The sequence below is a fragment of the Palaemon carinicauda genome, chromosome 8, assembly GCF_036898095.1.
Source record: "Palaemon carinicauda isolate YSFRI2023 chromosome 8, ASM3689809v2, whole genome shotgun sequence".
NCBI classification, from domain to species: Eukaryota; Metazoa; Arthropoda; class Malacostraca; order Decapoda; family Palaemonidae; genus Palaemon; species Palaemon carinicauda.
The window spans coordinates 112,115,687-112,133,186 of record NC_090732.1 but is presented as its reverse complement, the minus strand read 5'-3'; the positions used below and the strand labels follow the sequence as shown (position 1 = coordinate 112,133,186).

The 17,500-nt window shown below is 39.8% G+C and overlaps 1 protein-coding gene across 1 annotated transcript in view; it reads left to right on the top strand.

Annotated features, from left to right (window-relative positions):
- Positions 1-17,500, top strand: part of LOC137644945 (prolyl 4-hydroxylase subunit alpha-1-like) — a 64,767-nt gene that overhangs the window by 43,461 nt on the left and 3,806 nt on the right. The window contains exons 10-13 of the mRNA XM_068377822.1: positions 7,248-7,427; positions 9,118-9,192; positions 16,593-16,661; positions 17,182-17,347. Of these exons, the coding sequence (XP_068233923.1) occupies positions 7,248-7,427; positions 9,118-9,192; positions 16,593-16,661; positions 17,182-17,347 (490 nt within the window). The remainder of the gene's footprint in view (positions 1-7,247; positions 7,428-9,117; positions 9,193-16,592; positions 16,662-17,181; positions 17,348-17,500) is intronic.

Below are 17,500 nucleotides of genomic sequence, written 5' to 3'. Positions count from 1 at the left end.
GCTGCCATACCCGATGTTGATAGTTTACCCATAAAGGACTTGATGACCAAAGCCGATGCCCTTATGGACAGCCACTTCAAGACCTCCATCAACGCCTCCACCCTTGACGACGAGGATGCCTACTCAACGTCAACCGAAGCTGACATGAATGCCGTAGGACATACACGCCTACCCCGTGACGTGCCGAAGCGGCGACAAAGCCGCCCACCACCCACCAATCGCTCGCGCCCCAACCAACGACCTCTACAGCCACTTACTACCTCCCATCCGCCGCAGTTTTGCTACTACCACTTCAGATTCGGGGCAACCGCGAACAAATGTGCCAAGGATTGTCAGTGGCCAAAAAACGTGTAAGTAGGCCATCGCTTGTGGCGGTGGCCTCCCGTGTTTCTAATCTTTTCTTTTTACAGGATGCAGGAACGGGCGTACGATTTTTGGTAGACACGGGTACTTGTCGTTCTCTTTTGCCAAGGGAACTCTTCAAGGCACGACATAGTCTGTCTACATCTGCCGACGTCCGCCTGGTAGCTGCCAACGGATCTGCGATACCCACCTACGATTACGAGAACCTCACATTATCGTTTGGAAACGGTAAATTCAATTGGAAGTTGCTGACGTCACAATGCCAATCCTCGGTGCGGATTTCCTCTCTTATTTCCACCTTCTGGTCGATGTCGCCCACCGACGATTGGTCAACGCAGACTCCTACTTGTCGACACCTCTTCAACCCGCCCCCTCTAACCTCGCTCTCCACATCAGTGCACCCACGGATGCCTACGTCCACCTCCTCATGTCGTACCTGGAAGTTTTCCATCCAGAACTTCGCCAAACGCCCACAGTTCCTGCCAAGCATGGTATTTATCACCATATCAAGACGACGGGACCCCCAGTCTTCGCAAAATTCAGACGTCTGGCACCGGAACGATTAGCAGCCGCCAAACATACGTTCGCCGAAATGGAGGAAGTGGACCTTTGCCAAAAGGCCTCCAGCCCATGGTCGTCACCCTTACACATCGTTCTGAAGAAAGACGGCTCCCTCCATCTGTGCGGGGATTACAGGCGCCTGAAAATGCAAACAGAACCGGATCACAACCCCCTCCCAAACATTGCCGACGTGACCTCCTACCTGCACAAAGCGAAGGTTTTCTCTACGCTCGACCTCCTGAAGGGGTATTATCAGGTGCCTATGAACCCAGAAGACATCCCCAAGACCGCCATCACCACTCCGTTTGGTACATACACCTTCAATTACTCCTGTTTTGGCCTTCGTAATGCTGGGGCAACGTTTCAACGTCTCATGGATGGCATCTTAGGGGACCTCCCTTTCTGTGTATGTTATGTGGACGACATACTTGTGTTCTCCTCCTCAAAAGAGGAACACCTCCGTCACCTGCGTATCGTGCTCGACCGCCTGCAACAAAACGGCCTTGTAGTCCGGTATGACAAGTGTACCTTTGGCACCAATGAAGTGTCGTTCTTAGGGCACCGTATCACTCCTGAAGGAGTCCATCCCCTCCCTGAGAAGATAGCAGCTGTTCAGAACTTCCCCGCGCCCTCGACCGTCAAAGCTCTGCAGGAATTCTTGGGCATGATGAACTATTATCACCGTTTTCTGCCAGCCATTGCCGCCACTCTTGCTCCCCTCTACGCCTCCCTCAAGGGCAAGCCAAAGGACCTGAAGTGGGGTCCCCTTCAAGAAGCACCCTTCTGCTATGCAAAGAAGGCCCTATCAACTGCTGCGGCTCTCACTTTTCCTATCCCATACGCCCCTCTCCTTCTCTCCACCGATGCCAGCGACGTCGCTATTGGTGCAGTACTTGAGCAGGTAGTCAAAGGCTCGCCCCGCCCATTGGCCTTCTTCAGCAGAAAACTGTCCAAGGCAGAATCGGGTTATTCTACCTTTGATCGAGAATTGCTGGTGTTGCACTTGACTGTTCGTCACTTTCGCCATTTCTTAGAAGGTACGCCCTTCGTCATTCGCACAGACCACATGCCTCTGGTGCATGCCTTCACTCGACAGTCTGACGCCTGGTCCGCCCGTCAACGCCAACATCTCTCCGCCGTGGCTGAATACAATTGCACCCTCCAATAAGTCCCTGGGAAAATGAATCCCGTTGCCGATGCCCTGTCAAGAAACACGTTGGGTGCCGTTCAACTGGGATTGGATTACAACGCCCTGGCTGAAGCCCAACGACAGGATCCAGAGTATCAAGCTTGTAGGACATCCTGCATGTCCCTCCGTTGGGAAGACTTTCCCCTCGAAGCCTCCAACACCAACCTCCTCTGTGACGTCAGTACTGGTAGACCGCGACCTTGGATTCCTGCTCCCATGCGCCGACAGGTGTTTGATTTCATTCACGGCCTTTCACATCCCTCGTGCCGTTCTACTGCACAGCTGCTGAAGGCAAAGTTCATTTGGCACGGCATTTCTAAGGATGCTAAGGATTGGGTCCGCGCCTCTACTTCTTGCCAAACTTCCAAAGTACATCGACACACGGATTCAGGAGTGGGCACCTTTCCTCAACCTCAGCGTCGTTTCGCACACATTCACATTGACGTTCTAGGCCCCCTACCCACATCACAAGGACATCGTTACCTGTTTACCGCCATCGACCGCTCCACTCGTTGGCCTGAAGCCATTCCCATGGAAACTGCAACGTCCGCCTCATGTACATCTGCCTTACTCTCTGGATGGATTTCAAGATTCGGTATCCCTGAGCATATTACTTCTGACAGGGGAACCACTTTTACCTCTCAATTGTGGACGTCATTAGCGAATCTCCTGGGCATCACCCTACATCAGACAACGGCCTACAACCCCGCTGCCAATGGAATGGTTGAACGTTTTCATCGCACCCTCAAAGCAGCTTTGATGTCCCGCTGCAAGGATTGCAACTGGTTTACTCAGCTTCCCTGGGTCCTCCTGGGACTAAGAACCACTCCTAAAGATGCCCTCGATGTCTCGGCAGCTGAAATGGTGTATGGCGACCTGTTGGTCGTCCCAGCCGAATTTTTTCCTTCTACAACCTCCTCCGACGATCTCCAGCGCATACGTCACGTCGTGGGAAAATTTACTCCGTGCCGCCAGACTTACAAGCCCCCAGCAAAGCATCACATACCAACGGACTTGCACTCTGCAACGCACGTCTTCCTGCGCAATGACACCAGCAAGCCACCACTAACGCCCCCTTACACAGGCCATTTCCTTTTGATCCGATGCAGTCCAAAAGCATTCCTCCTAAACATTCAGGGCAAAGAAGACTGGGTCTCCATTGATCGTCTAAAACCTGCTTATCTTCTGCCAGATGACCCACCTACAGTTCGCCTCTCTAGATCAGGGCACCCTATTTAACATGTACGGTATGTCATTTTTAGGGGGGGGAGCCATGTACCAACCGTGTGTCACACAATTGTACATAATTCCTTTTGTCTATATTATGCTTGTAGGCTATCTGCGCTCCTCCCTCGCACTAAAACAAACATGAAAATTCATGTCTCCGGTTTTCCTCTGGGACATTTTCTGTCTTGTAAACTTGTTATGTCCTGTTGCCTTGAGGTTTTGTATATAAAGGAGAGTGTTCTATAATATTATAACTCAGTTGATTGCATCCTGCCTTTGAGTTCACAATCTTCTCTCGGCCCGTCACAGTATATCTGCCGAAGGGGCTGGTAATGACTGTATAGGGGATGTCTTCTGGGTTCACAGGCATCTGATAATACAACTTCAAAAGTTGGAAGGGGTAAAATACTATACACTATGAAGGTACCTGGTGATGACAGTGATGTTGGGGAAGGCATAGCGGTCTGGTTCCATCGGAATGTTAAGATGCCTGCAATCTACACAATTGCATAGGGATCCATGCTTCTTTGTGATGATGTGTATGAGTGACGTCCATGAACTTGAGGCCTCTTGACAAAGGCCCATTTCTTCCCTTATTACGGATGTGCATTTAGCAGCTGTCAAATGGTCTGGTGCCAAATATCTAAACTTTTCAAACACTAGGGGGCTCATTGCTCATAGGTAGTAGGTTGGCCAGGGCACCAGCCACCCGTTGAGATACTACCGCTAGAGAGTTAAGGGATCTTTTAACAGGCCAGACAGTAGTACATTGGACCCGTCTCTCTGGTTACGGTTCATTTTCCCTTTGCCTAGCACATATACCGAATAGTCTGGCCTATTCCTTACACATCCTCTTCTGTCCTCATATACCTGACAACGCAGATTACCAGATAATTCTTACTGCACTGTCATTGTTCAGTGGCCAATTTTCTCTTTGTAAGGCTAGATGAGACTCTTTAGCTATGGTAACCAGCTCTTCTAGGAGAAGGACACTCCAAAATCAAACCATTGTTCTCTCATCTTGGATAGTGCCATAGCCTCTGTACCATACTCTTCCATGGTCTTGGGTTTGAGTTCTCTTGCTTGAGGGTACACTCGGGCACACTATTCTCTCTTATTTCTCTTCCATTAATTTTTTAAAGTTTTTATAGTTTATATAAGAGATATTTATTTCAATGTTGTTGCTCTTCTTCAAATATTTTATTTTTCTTTGTTTCCTTTTCTCACTGAGCTATTTTCCCTGTTGGAGCCCCTGGGCTTATAGCATCCTGCTTTTCTAATTGGGGTTGTGGCTTATCAACTAATAATAATAATAATAATAATAATAATATTGGAATGAATACCATGCTTGGCAGTAACAGTGAACGTCTGGCGTAGTTCAGAGTCGAAGATATCTGGATATAAAGTAGGGAGGTATGCATATGTCTTTGTGGGCTTGCTGATATGGAGAGCGAGGGTAGGGGGAGCAAGTAAATAGGTGTGGACAATTAAGAGCTTACACTGACTAAGCATTGACGCGTAATGTCAACCTGGAGGGAAAAATGAGCGAGGAGATCTGCACCGATGAGAGGCAGTGTAACATTGGCAAAGATGAGATTTTACCTGTACTGGGCCCCCATAATAACATTGTCAGTCCTTCATACCATGGGTGGGGATAGCAGATCCGTTAGTGGGCACCAGGTCAACAACAGCTGTCTTGTAATGACATGGTCGCACCCTTTAAAGCAAATGTGTCAGAATGGAATGGCAGGCACCAGTGTCTTCCAAAAAACACACATTATATTCCTGATCATCCAAATTTAAGAGATTAGTTAATGGGGATTCAATAAATTGGTTTTTACAATTGACATTTAGTAACACATTTCTTAACAACAGCACTGAATCTGGAGTGATAGTAGCACAACTGAGAGTGTGGGGCATCATCCGATAGCTGTTACGGTCTCTGTTTGGAGCACAAGTGTCGTGCAGCATAGGTGGATAGTGGGTGACTTCGTCACTCTCCAGGCATGTCATGAGGTGGGCATTGATGTCCTAAATCACTCATCTCAGCTCCAGTTGGTGTTGTATAGTTGTCCTTTTCGTCAGAAGTGGAGTACTTGCTGGAGTTCTTGATGATGGGGAAATGGCTGTCCATAAGAGCATCGACTTTAGTCATCAGGTCCTTCATGGGCAAGGTGTTGACATAGGCAAGGGCAGTTAGCACAGGTTTCGACAGGTGTTGTACCCAAAAGGTATGAAATAGGCTCACTTCACGAGGAGAACCTTCTGCAGCAGGGCTGAAGGCAAGCAATTCTGATCATTTCTCTTAAACCGTCGGGGCCTTTTCATTCCCCATAGTTGTTGAGAGAGTTAAAAAATCTGGGCTTTATTGGTGGCTGGTGGTGCTGAGTGCTGCTCTAGGAGTTATAATTTAAGAGCATCATAATGTTTGAGGGTATCTCAATGCTTGCAAAACCAATCAGAGATTTCTGGAAAGGTGTCGTTAGGGATTGTAGTGATAATATAGTCTGCTTTGCTACTTGACCGGGTCACGTCCTTGATTTGGAACTAAACCTTGGCATGCTAAAACCAGCCAAATGTATCTATATTGGGAAAGAACGGGAGTTTCACTGTGGCAGCAGAGACAGATGAGTCCGAGTCGGGGGTGGACATTGTCAGAGGACATGGTAAACGAAGCAGTGATCTGGGAAATGGGCTAGGTGTTCGAGGACCTTCATAGTTCAGTAATGTGACGGGAGTGAAGGAGGCATAAGATATATATATATAATTTCCCTTTGGATATGTTATTCTCAAGCTGAATATAATGTCGAGAAGTATTAGTGGTTTGATATTTGAAAGTATGAAGTCATGATTTATAAATTAAATAACTATCATAAATGATCACATATTCCAAGATATAATGGTGGAGATGCATTGATTTCAATTTCAAGTTCTAATACCAGGGATATGTACAGAAGACGAAATCAAGTCATATTTCTCTTAATAGCCGAACAGACATTCCAGCTATCTACTTCTTTATCCATCCAGAAGTATAGTTTCGAATCTTGGGATGAATAGTTGACCTGTTCAAGTGAAATTCTATTTTGCGTATGTTATTCCAAATGTAGAATGAATTAAATTCGAAGAGGTATATGTGGCTTAATATTTAATATGATGATAGTTACACGTATTGGTTGCAGCCGTCCCTGCCTGGTCATCTGTTGGATGGGAGTTTGAGCTGAGCCCAAGTTCGATATTTTCTACGGATTTGGGGGTTTGGGGAACATGTGTCTACCTGCTGGGTCATCAGCAGCCATTGCCTGACCCTCCCTGGTCGTAGCTTGAAGGGAAGGGGTCTTGGGCGCTTATGATATGTATATATGGTCAATTTCTAGGGAATTGGCCTGTCCCTTGCCTCTGCTATCCATGAGCAACGTTTAAACCTGTGTTACGAGCTTAGAAGAAATGAACTATCAGGCCATACCTAACCTAACCTCCTTTAAGCTATATAACCCTTACCAGTACTTTCTGCGAGTAGGTTCTGTGGAATATATGATTTCTAACATTAATAATGGCTTCTATATTTCAATTATCTAGTCACAAATTAATAAATTATTAAAGAGGAAGGATCCTCATTGCTAGCGCATTGACAGCTAGCAAACGGGAACTAAATGAAACTTGAGAACTTCACACGAAGAGAGGAAAGAGCAATCGCTGCTCTCTTTTACAAAAGCAAGAGTGTGTATCACTACAAAGATGTTCGTTAGTGTTAGACAATGGAAAATTATGAAAAAAAAAAAGTTTGTTAGAATAGTTAGTTTGCCTAAAAGATAAAAAGGTAGAATAAAAAGAAGAGAAAAAGTGGGATATGACCGTAGGAGTATCAAAGTAAGAATATCTCCCTACTAACCAATGTTTCGAACTGAAGTTGCAGAGATCACTAGTGGTATCGTCTGAGAGACCAGTAGAGTTTCGAGTATCCCATACGGCCTGGCTAAGCGACTTGCGCCATCCGGTTCTACCAAAAATCGCTAAACGCGTATCAGCCATTACTGGTTTGACCACGTTCCAGGGACCATTAAATGACACGGCAGTCGAGGAGTTACAGGTGAGTTGAAATTGAAATATTAGCTATTTTTATTTATTTGGTTTCCTTGTCTGGGTTCATTTTTCTCTTCGGTTTTCCCTTTAGCACACACACACACACATATACATATATATATATATATATATATATATATATATATATATATATATATATATATATATATATATATATATATATATATATATATATATATGTGTGTGTGTGTGTGTGTGTGTGTATGTGCGCGTGTGTGCATACACACACACACACACACACACACACACACATATATATATATATATATATATATATATATATATATATATATATATATATATATATTTATAAATCTATATATATATATATATATATATATATATATATATATATATATATATATATATATATATATATAAATCTACTTAAGTCAGATTTAGAAAACAATGATATGACCAGATTTAGTTTTTAATTATCGGAACCCTAACGCCAGATTTCCTCTGAAAAATAACAACTTACCCAGGAGAACGGTAACACTTTTTCATTTACTAAAAAAAATCATTATCATTTTCCCAAAGTTTTATTCTAAATTAAATATGTGGAAGACAAGGTGTTTTGAAACGATTTTATGGAACCAGCAGATGGTTTCCCTTGAAAATTATTAAATCACCAAAGGATAAACCTAACACTACGATGTCCAATAAATCACTTATTTGATCATGTCATCATCTATACTTGCAACAAACTTGAGTTCTAGGCGAAACCACATGTGTATATAGTACGAGACGTAATGGGCCAAGAACACTACCCTAAGAAACACCAATTTTATTCTTATACTCAATATGGCTAGTACAGTGGTAACGTGTTTGCCTAGCAGTTCGTATGGCAAGAGATCGATCCCCGCCCAGGACCGTGAGTTTAAGCTGTTTACTGGAGAGGCTACTGCTGTGGTAGGGCACCGCAGTGGGGGGTTGGGCTTCCCCGGCTGACGTTCTGGTGAGCATCTATTCTGATGGAACTGAAACCAGTCACCTTAACCTTAACCTTAATCCTAAAAGACTTCTAAACGGCTTCTCATTTAATTCATTAAATAACCCTCGTTATTCTTTGCCGCAAATCACTTTTTTCCCCCTTTTGAATTAAACTTATTCTCTCATTCATTTAAATTTTCTCTCTGTCTTAATACTTACCTTTATTTCGTGCGTCCAGAAATCCAGCTTTTCATGAGCCATCCTAACTTGTTGCCAAAGCTCTCAAGTTTCTGTGGCAATCCTTCTTCTAAACCTTTGCAATCTCGTCTCCCCTACCATATCCTTAGGTTTCTTACACATTCTTGATGTAACTTCTCTGCACAACTGGGAGGTGTTCTGAAGCTGACCAACAGCCATTTTCTTTTTCACAAAAATATTTTACGCTCGTTTTATTTACACTTCTCACAATATACAGTGGGTGGAAGGGTCAGGCAATCTTCAGCAACATATCCATTGGAATGCAAAGAGGTGGCTAGAGAAGAGAAGAGTCGGAGGAGATTTGAGCATTTGCAATATACATATGAATATAGTGATACATTTGAGGACATAATCTAACAGTCAATTTCATTGAGTGTGTTATAAGTATAAAATAATCGTGAGTTACAAAGCAAATAATCAATAAACATATGATTTGGCCTACTCAAACGATCTGTTAAACTTGTCTCTCAATTTCTACTCGACAGGTTTTGAGCTACGGCATTGGCGGACACTACTCTCAGCACAAAGATTTTTTCTGGAAAGAATTCCCGGAGGAGACGGTAATATGAAGTGAAATAAATATAAGGCTAGCATAAGGAAATTAGTATACAGGCCCTTGATTGATTGATTGATTAAAAAATTATCTTGCTTCTTGACGCCGAAAGTCATTGATTGCTTTAATTTAGGATAAGTATTTAAAATCAAAATCAATCTCAAACTATTAAAATTGAAATAAAAGATAAAACTGTGAGATGACTTACATATTTTGCAAAAGACCAGCTTTTTATGTAATGGTTAACATTTAACCCTTACTTAAATAAATTCGAGAATGTGGCCGACAAAGAGTATACTACTGTCAAATTTATGAAGTCGAAGTATACCCAAGGACAAAATTCTTGTAGTAATCTCCTTTGTGAAGCGACGACTTATAAAAAGATTATCTCCTCTAAACACCACAGCCGAAATTTCGCTTTGGTTTATTTATTTTTTTTTTTCATGTCACATTGTCTTTTACAATAGTTATTTTTTCATTGATGTTGGAAGATTAACATGGTTTCTACTTTTCATTGTTATTATTTCAAGTTGTAACATTCTTTTAATGATACAGTAACTATTTAGCTTCTTGTTATTTTTCTATTTTCTCTTCATATCCTTCCCTTATCTATTTTTCCTTATTTGTTTCCTTTCCCAGTAGGGTTGTAGCTTGGCTAATAATAATAATAATAATAATAATAATAATAATAATAATAATAATAATAATAATAATAGGCTCCTGGAGAATGCAAACAATTTCATACATCTAACTTTTATTTCGATAATAACATATCATATTAAATAATTTGATTTCAAGAAGATTCCTTATCAGATGATTCAAGACTTATTATTTATAAGCTAATATGTTTATCGATAATCACATCTTGCTTTACATTGCCCTCCTGTAAATTATCTGCCAAGTGTTTTACGGCATTCGATCAATTTCCTTTTGTCACTGAATGCAGTGCTTCTTTTAAAATTACCTTTAGATCTCCCATTTAAATTATTTTTCGCCTCACAGGTCTTCACATTTGCCCAAAATAACTTCCATCAGATTATATTGGCAATAGAATGGGGAAGACGAATAACCTTATGACTATTTTCCTCTGCAATTTTATCAATCACGTATGCGTTATCCATATTTCGGGAGTATTCTAAATGACATTTTAACACATTGGGAGGTATTAAAAAAATGAAGGATATCCTTGTAAGCATAAGGTAGAAGTACAAGGTAATTCTCTAAAGTAAAAGGTAGAAGTATAAGCAAATCTTTCTTTCCATATTCATAATGATTACCTTTTACTTGCGAGGATATCCTCTGAGCAGAAGTAAAAGCTTGACTCGTGTTTCGGGAGCGCTTAGTTACATGTTGGAACTTGTAAGATTTCATTTGTGCTGTCAAGATAAGAAAGAGTTTAGTATTTATAATACGTATTTAATGCCCTGTTTTTACTTTTATTTAATTAAGTTTACGCATCAGAAAGAACACAGACGCCGCCGCGCCTTCCCCAAAGCCTCGCTGGCGACATCTATCCACCACCACTTGCATTAGAAGTTCTTTGACCTCTTTTTAGCTCCCACACCTCTTGCATTAGAAGTTCTTTGACCTCTTTTTAGCTCCCACACCTCTTGCATTAGAAGTTCTTTGACCTCTTTTTAGCTCCCCCACCCCTTGCATTAGAAGTTCCTTGGCCTCTTTTTAGCTCCCACACACCTTGCATTAGAAATTCTTTGACCTCTTTTTTAGCTCCCACACCCCTTACATTAGAAGTTCTTTGACCTCTTTTTAGCTCCCTCACCCCTTGCATTAGAAGTTCCTTGACCTCTTTTTAGCTCCCACACACCTTGCATTAGAAGTTCTTTGACCTCTTTTTAGCTCTCCCACCCCTTACATTAGAGGTTCTTTGATCTATTTTTAGCTCCCCCACCCCTTGCATTAGAAGTTCTTTGACCTCTTTTTAGCTCCCAAACCTCTTGCATTAGAAGTTCTTTGACCTCTTTTTAGCTCCCTCACCCCTTGCATTAGAAGTTCCTTGACCTCTTTTTAGCTCCCACACACCTTGCATTAGAAGTTCTTTGACCTCTTTTTAGCTCTCCCACCCCTTACATTAGAGGTTCTTTGATCTATTTTTAGCTCCCCCACCCCTTGCATTAGAAGTTCTTTGACCTCTTTTTAGCTCCCACACCTCTAGCATTAGAAGTTCTTTGACCTCTTTTTAGCTCCCCCACCTCTTGCATTAGAAGTTCTTTGACCTCTTTTTAGCTCCCACACCTCTTGCATTAGAAGTTCTTTGATCTCTTTTTAGCTCCCCCACCCCTTGCATTAGAAGTTCCTTGACCTCTTTTTAGCTCCCACACACCTTGCATTAGAAGTTCTTTGACCTCTTTTTAGCTCCCACACCCCTTACATTAGAAGTTCTTTGACCTCTTTTTAGCTCCCCCACCCCTTGCATTAGAAGTTCTGTGACCTCTTTTTAGCTCCCACACCTCTTGCATTAGAAGTTCTTTGACCTCTTTTTAGCTCCCACACACCTTGCATTAGAAGTTCCTTGACCTCCTTTTAGCTCCCACACACCTTGCATTAGAAGTTCTTTGACATGTTTTTAGCTCCCACACCCCTTACATTAGAAGTTCTTTGACCTCTTTTTAGCTCCCACACACCTTGCAGTAGAAGTTCTTTGACCTCTTTTTAGCTCCCACACCCCTTACATTAGAAGTTCTTTGACCTCTTTTTAGCTTCCCCACCCCTTGCATTAGAAGTTCCTTGACCTCTTTTTAGCTCCCACACACCTTGCAGTAGAAGTTCTTTGACCTCTTTTTAGCTCCAACACCCCTTACATTAGAAGTTCTTTGACCTCTTTTTAGCTTCCCCACCCCTTGCATTAGAAATTCTTTGACCTCTTTTTAGCTCCCACACCCCTTGCCTTAGAAGTTCTTTGACCTCTTTTTAGCTCCCCCACCTCTAGCATTAGAGGTTCTTTGACCTCTTTTTAGCTCCCACACCTCTAGCATTAGAAGTTCTTTGACCTCTTTTTAGCTCCCACACCTCTAGCATTAGAAGCTCTTTGACCTCTTTTTAGCTCCCACACCTCTAGCATTAGAAGTTCTTTGACCTCTTTTTTAGTTCCCACACCTGTAGCATTAGAAGTTCTTTGACTTCCTTTTAGCTCCCACACCTCTAGCATTAGAAGTTCTTTGACCTCTTTTTAGCTCCCACACCTCTAGCGTTAGAAATTCTTTGACTTCCTTTTAGCTCCCACACCTCTAGCATTAGAAGTTCTTTGACCTCTTTTTAGCTCCCACACCTCTAGCATTAGAAGTTCTTTGACTTCTTTTTAGCTCCCACACCTCTAGCATTAGAAGTTCTTTGACCTCTTTTCAGCTCCCTTACCTCAAGCATTAGAAGTTCTTTGACCTCTCTTTATAGCTCCCACACCTCTAACATTAGAACCTCTCTCTTTAGCTCCCACACTTCTAGCATTAGAAGTTCTTTGACAAATATTTCTAGGTTCCATACTTTTAGCATTAGAGGGTCTTCGACCTATATTTTGAGGTGCCTTTCTTCTAGCACTAGAGGCTCTCTATTTTTAGGCGTCTTACCTCTGGCATTAGAGGCTCCTCTTCGCTGTTCTCTCCTGTCTTCTAGTTTTCAAGATCTTCTTTCATTAGATTATCTGTTTCTTTCGAGATTTCATTGTCTCTTTTCCTTAGATCGTCAGTGTCCTTCTAGATTTCAAAAGAGATTTCAGTGCCGCGAGTCCTCACTTCATCAGATTTCTCAGGGAAATCGAAGGCATTTATTCTTTACCTATCTGGGCAATGAGTAAAGAGATGAATACTATCGATTTCTCCGCATACACTATCATGCCAAAGTAAATGACGAGCAACATGATATATTTACCAATGTCGTGTGGTTATGTCTTTACTTCAATGGCGAATTTTGGGACAATCCTGTTGAAGAACTACACGTCACTCACCGTTCAGTTGAACCATTCTGCCTCCATCCTTATTCCCCGCAATTCGTTTTTGCACCGATACAAAGCCTCGTACTTTTTCCAAGAGTCTCCTTTAATAAGGCATCGTCGCAAAAGCCCAAGCAAAAGATTCTTCAAGGCGCATATATCATGATCTTCAAAGCTCAACTGCCAACGACGGAAGATCCCGTGTCTTTCTATAGGTCGGGCGATATAAAACGAAAGATCGGCAGCTTCGGTAGCAACCAAAACCATCTGCAGTTGATGGTGTTCCGAAGACGTAACACATAATTCTTACCGGCAGCTTCCTATTCCACCAGAGCGCAATCTCTGTGAGTTAAGTGAACTCCTTCTCCCAGTCATCAACTCATTTCCTCTTACTCCTACTGACGCGCAATTCCTTGGTTAGATTTCGCCAGGTACATACAGATCATGTGAGGTGTTGCAGGCTACGTTTGAAAAAGATGAAGATCAGGTCTTCAGAAGTCATTTGAAGCTCGGGGAGGAGTTGTTCAGGACTCCTCTTGGAAATTTCAGTTCTGGAGTCATCCAGAAATTCATGTTAAGTATACGGCTATGTCCTTTGAACACTTTTGGAAATTCGGGAAAGTTTTTCTTCCGAAACCGTTCTGAGATTCCGTTCTGGAGGCATTCAGAATTCCATGCTAAGTCTATGGCTATTTTTTCTAAAGCCATTTGGAAATCCGGGAAAGTTTTCTTCGATTACGTTCTGAGATTCCGTTCTGGAGGCATTCAGAATTCCATGCCAAGTCTATGGCTATTTCTTCTGGAGCCATTTGGAAATCCGAGAAGATTTTCTTCCGAATTCTTTTAGGACTCGCGAAAAATTCCATTCTTGTTTTATAACAACACTAATAATAATAATAATAATAATAATAATAATAATAATAATAATAATAATAATAATAATAATAATAATAATAATAATAATAAACTACGTGATTTGATTTATGGATTTGAGTTGAAAAGTTTTGAAGAAGCTAAACGCTCAATTTTGCAGTTTGAAGGAAACTTGAAGATACCCGGACGAAGGGCGAAGGGTAATTGAGGTTTAAAGCAAACCGAATTGAAATAGTTGATTTCAGCTAAATTATTTCAAGTTTAGGATTTAGAACAATCTATTTCTGGTACGAATCGATATATATATATATATATATATATATATATATATATATATATATATATATATATATATATGTATATATATATATATATATATATATATATATATATATATATATATATATATATATGTGTGTGTGTGTGTGTGTGTATTCATATATATATATATATATATATATATATATATATATATATATATATATATATATATATATATATTTATATATATATATATATGTATAGTTTATATATATATATATATATATATATATATATATATATATATATATATATATATATATATATATATATATATAAACTATATTTACATATCATATGAATAGAGTATATTTGCATGTACTGTACACACACACACACACACACACACACACACACACACACATATATATATATATATATATATATATATATATATATATATATATATATATATATATATATATATATACATAGATACATGCATACATACATGAATACTGTCTGTACATACATACATCCCTAAATACAGCAGCCTTGATATTCTCCCAACAAAATGTGGACAAGATATCTGTCCGCAAGCCACTGTACATTTTGTTCCTCAAAACTGAATAACATCTTGAAATCACGATCAAGTGTGGGTAAACGGGGCATGTATTGTTTAACATGCATCACATCCACAAAATCTGCCATCGTGCTGAGAATCGGACAGAACAACCTTTCTCTTCGAACTGCAGTCTGCTACTGACCAGACTCGGCTTTTTCGAAGCATATGCTCTTTATATGAAGTAAAGGGTCTTCTTTATGTATAACCATTTACTTTTATGTGATTTTAAGGATATACTTTTGCTCTAAAAGTAGAAGCTCTTGCTTGAAATGTTTATGAATACAAGTAGAAGGATTTCATTCATATTTTGCAAGTATAAGCATATCCTTTTCTTTATGAATACCGCCCAATTGTCTCTTGGTGCTGCGCCTCTTTTATTACCCATTCTTTTATTTGTGCCTTATTGTTTGATGCTGTGGGATGATTATCTTATCTTGCCGAATGATAAAGTGCATTATCCATTACAATTATGAAAGATGGTAATATATTTGGTATAGCAACTGCTTACAGAACCATTGCTCAAATACGACACCGTTTAGTCTGGCCGACAAATAGTTTAGGATTCCTGTGTGTTTGTTTCATTTGATTCACTCTTTAATCTTTGAGTCATCCTTGTTATAGTGGTTGTAATTTTCTCTCTCTCTTTCACGCCTACATCTGTGTATGGAACTCAAGCTAACTACAACAACTGCCTTCAGGGAATACTTCCCGACGAAAACTGTTTAATAAATGCTCATTGCTGACTTGAAAAACTATATCAGAAAAGTGGCAACGTTTACGCACGTATCTTTATAGTACGATTGCATAATGGTAAAAAATTATAAAAATTAAAAACTGGGTTTTTTATCATTAATGTTTTACATCTAAAGTAATTGTATTCATTATAACCATCAAAAGGCCTCCGTTTCTCTTTATTTTTCTTCTTTATAAAAGAGGAGTCGTTTTCTAAGATCCCAAGGCTGAGATATTGTCACTAAATATTAGTACCATCCATCGCATAACACCATCGGAAATGTTTATACTGAAGCTGACAAATATACAATACAAAGTTGAATGTAGAATGTTGCAAAATACAGAAGACAGTCATATAATGTCTCTGTCAATGATGTACTTTACGGATTCAATTCTAATGCTAAAAGATTATGTTTTAGGCAATTTTTCATGACTGCAATTGAGAGCGATATTTTAGACGTCAGTTCTAAGTTCAAGTTCTAAGAGAATATCTTTTATAAAAAACACACAAATTAATGTTATGTAAGTAATATGAATATAATAGTTAAAATCTAACAAGGGACATTTCCAGATGAGTCAATGAACGTCAAAGGAAGTTTACAAAATTACATCATCCTGCTAATAATATTAAATTTGAGCAAACACAGTGATCATTAATACATTCTTATTCTTCTTTTACATAGTCATCTTAATGAGTTATCAATTTAAAATGACAGAATGTCGCATCCGATAAACCAGTTATCAATAGATGAAAAGGCTATTCTTAAAGCAGCCTCTTTGTTAGATTACCAATTGTGTACTACAATGAGGAAACAGACCTTTTCCCACTATATTTCATTAGTTTTCTTTCAAAATAAAATTTGAGAAGATTAGTATCTATGCCATAGACAGCATCTCTTATTCATACTTATTTATTGAAGCATATCAAATCATATCACATTAAACCTATTAATAGACTAATGTTGTCTTTCAGTGGCCTTCATATAAGGAGAAGTTAGAGCACTATTCAAGTGGGGATCGAATGGCAACTTGGATGTTTTATGTAAGTTTATTTGTCAGAGATATATCTTTTTCTATACATAAAATTTTCTTCACTATTCCAAGAGAACCACGGTCGAAACACTGTTTGAAATTACTTTGATTTTCACGGCAAATTTTGATGTGATCGATTTCCATATATTTATATATCAAGTCAACCATTTATACTTAATCATGCGGAATTACTGCATAAAGTCTTCATCTATACATAGTACAAATATATTTCATGATCTTGAAAACGTTGAATACAAATTCCATTTTTGTATCTGGAAATGAAAGAAAACTTTTCTAACCCCGGGAATCCAGATTTCAAAATGTTTATCACTCCAGGGAACTTTAGCTATCCCGGTAAGATACCAGAATTTTTCATAAATGTATTCAATGATTCGATTTAGCATAATTTTTGCACGGAATTTTAAGTAATTTTAAACTAAAAACCGATCATTCCATTAATAAAGATTTTATTTCTTATCTAATAAATATTCCTTGTCCCTTTCCATATAAAACTCGTCTTTCTTTTGAAGCTATCCGAAGTAGAGGCGGGAGGAAGGACTGCATTTCCAAGGGCAGGGGTTTCTGTTGTCCCTGTAAAGGGTTCTGCAGTATTTTGGTATAACATAAAGAAGAATGGGATTGGAAACACGGATTCAGAACATGGAGGATGTCCTGTACTGTTAGGCCACAAGTGGGGTAAGTTAATGCAATTTTTTTTTTTTTTGCATCATCCTTATGATCTATTAACCAGCATACATCAGATCCGTAACTAGAGGGTCTCTTAGTAGAGAGCATGCCTTCGCCACACCAAGCAGTCTCATTTTGTTCTTTACTCCATTGCGTACTTGT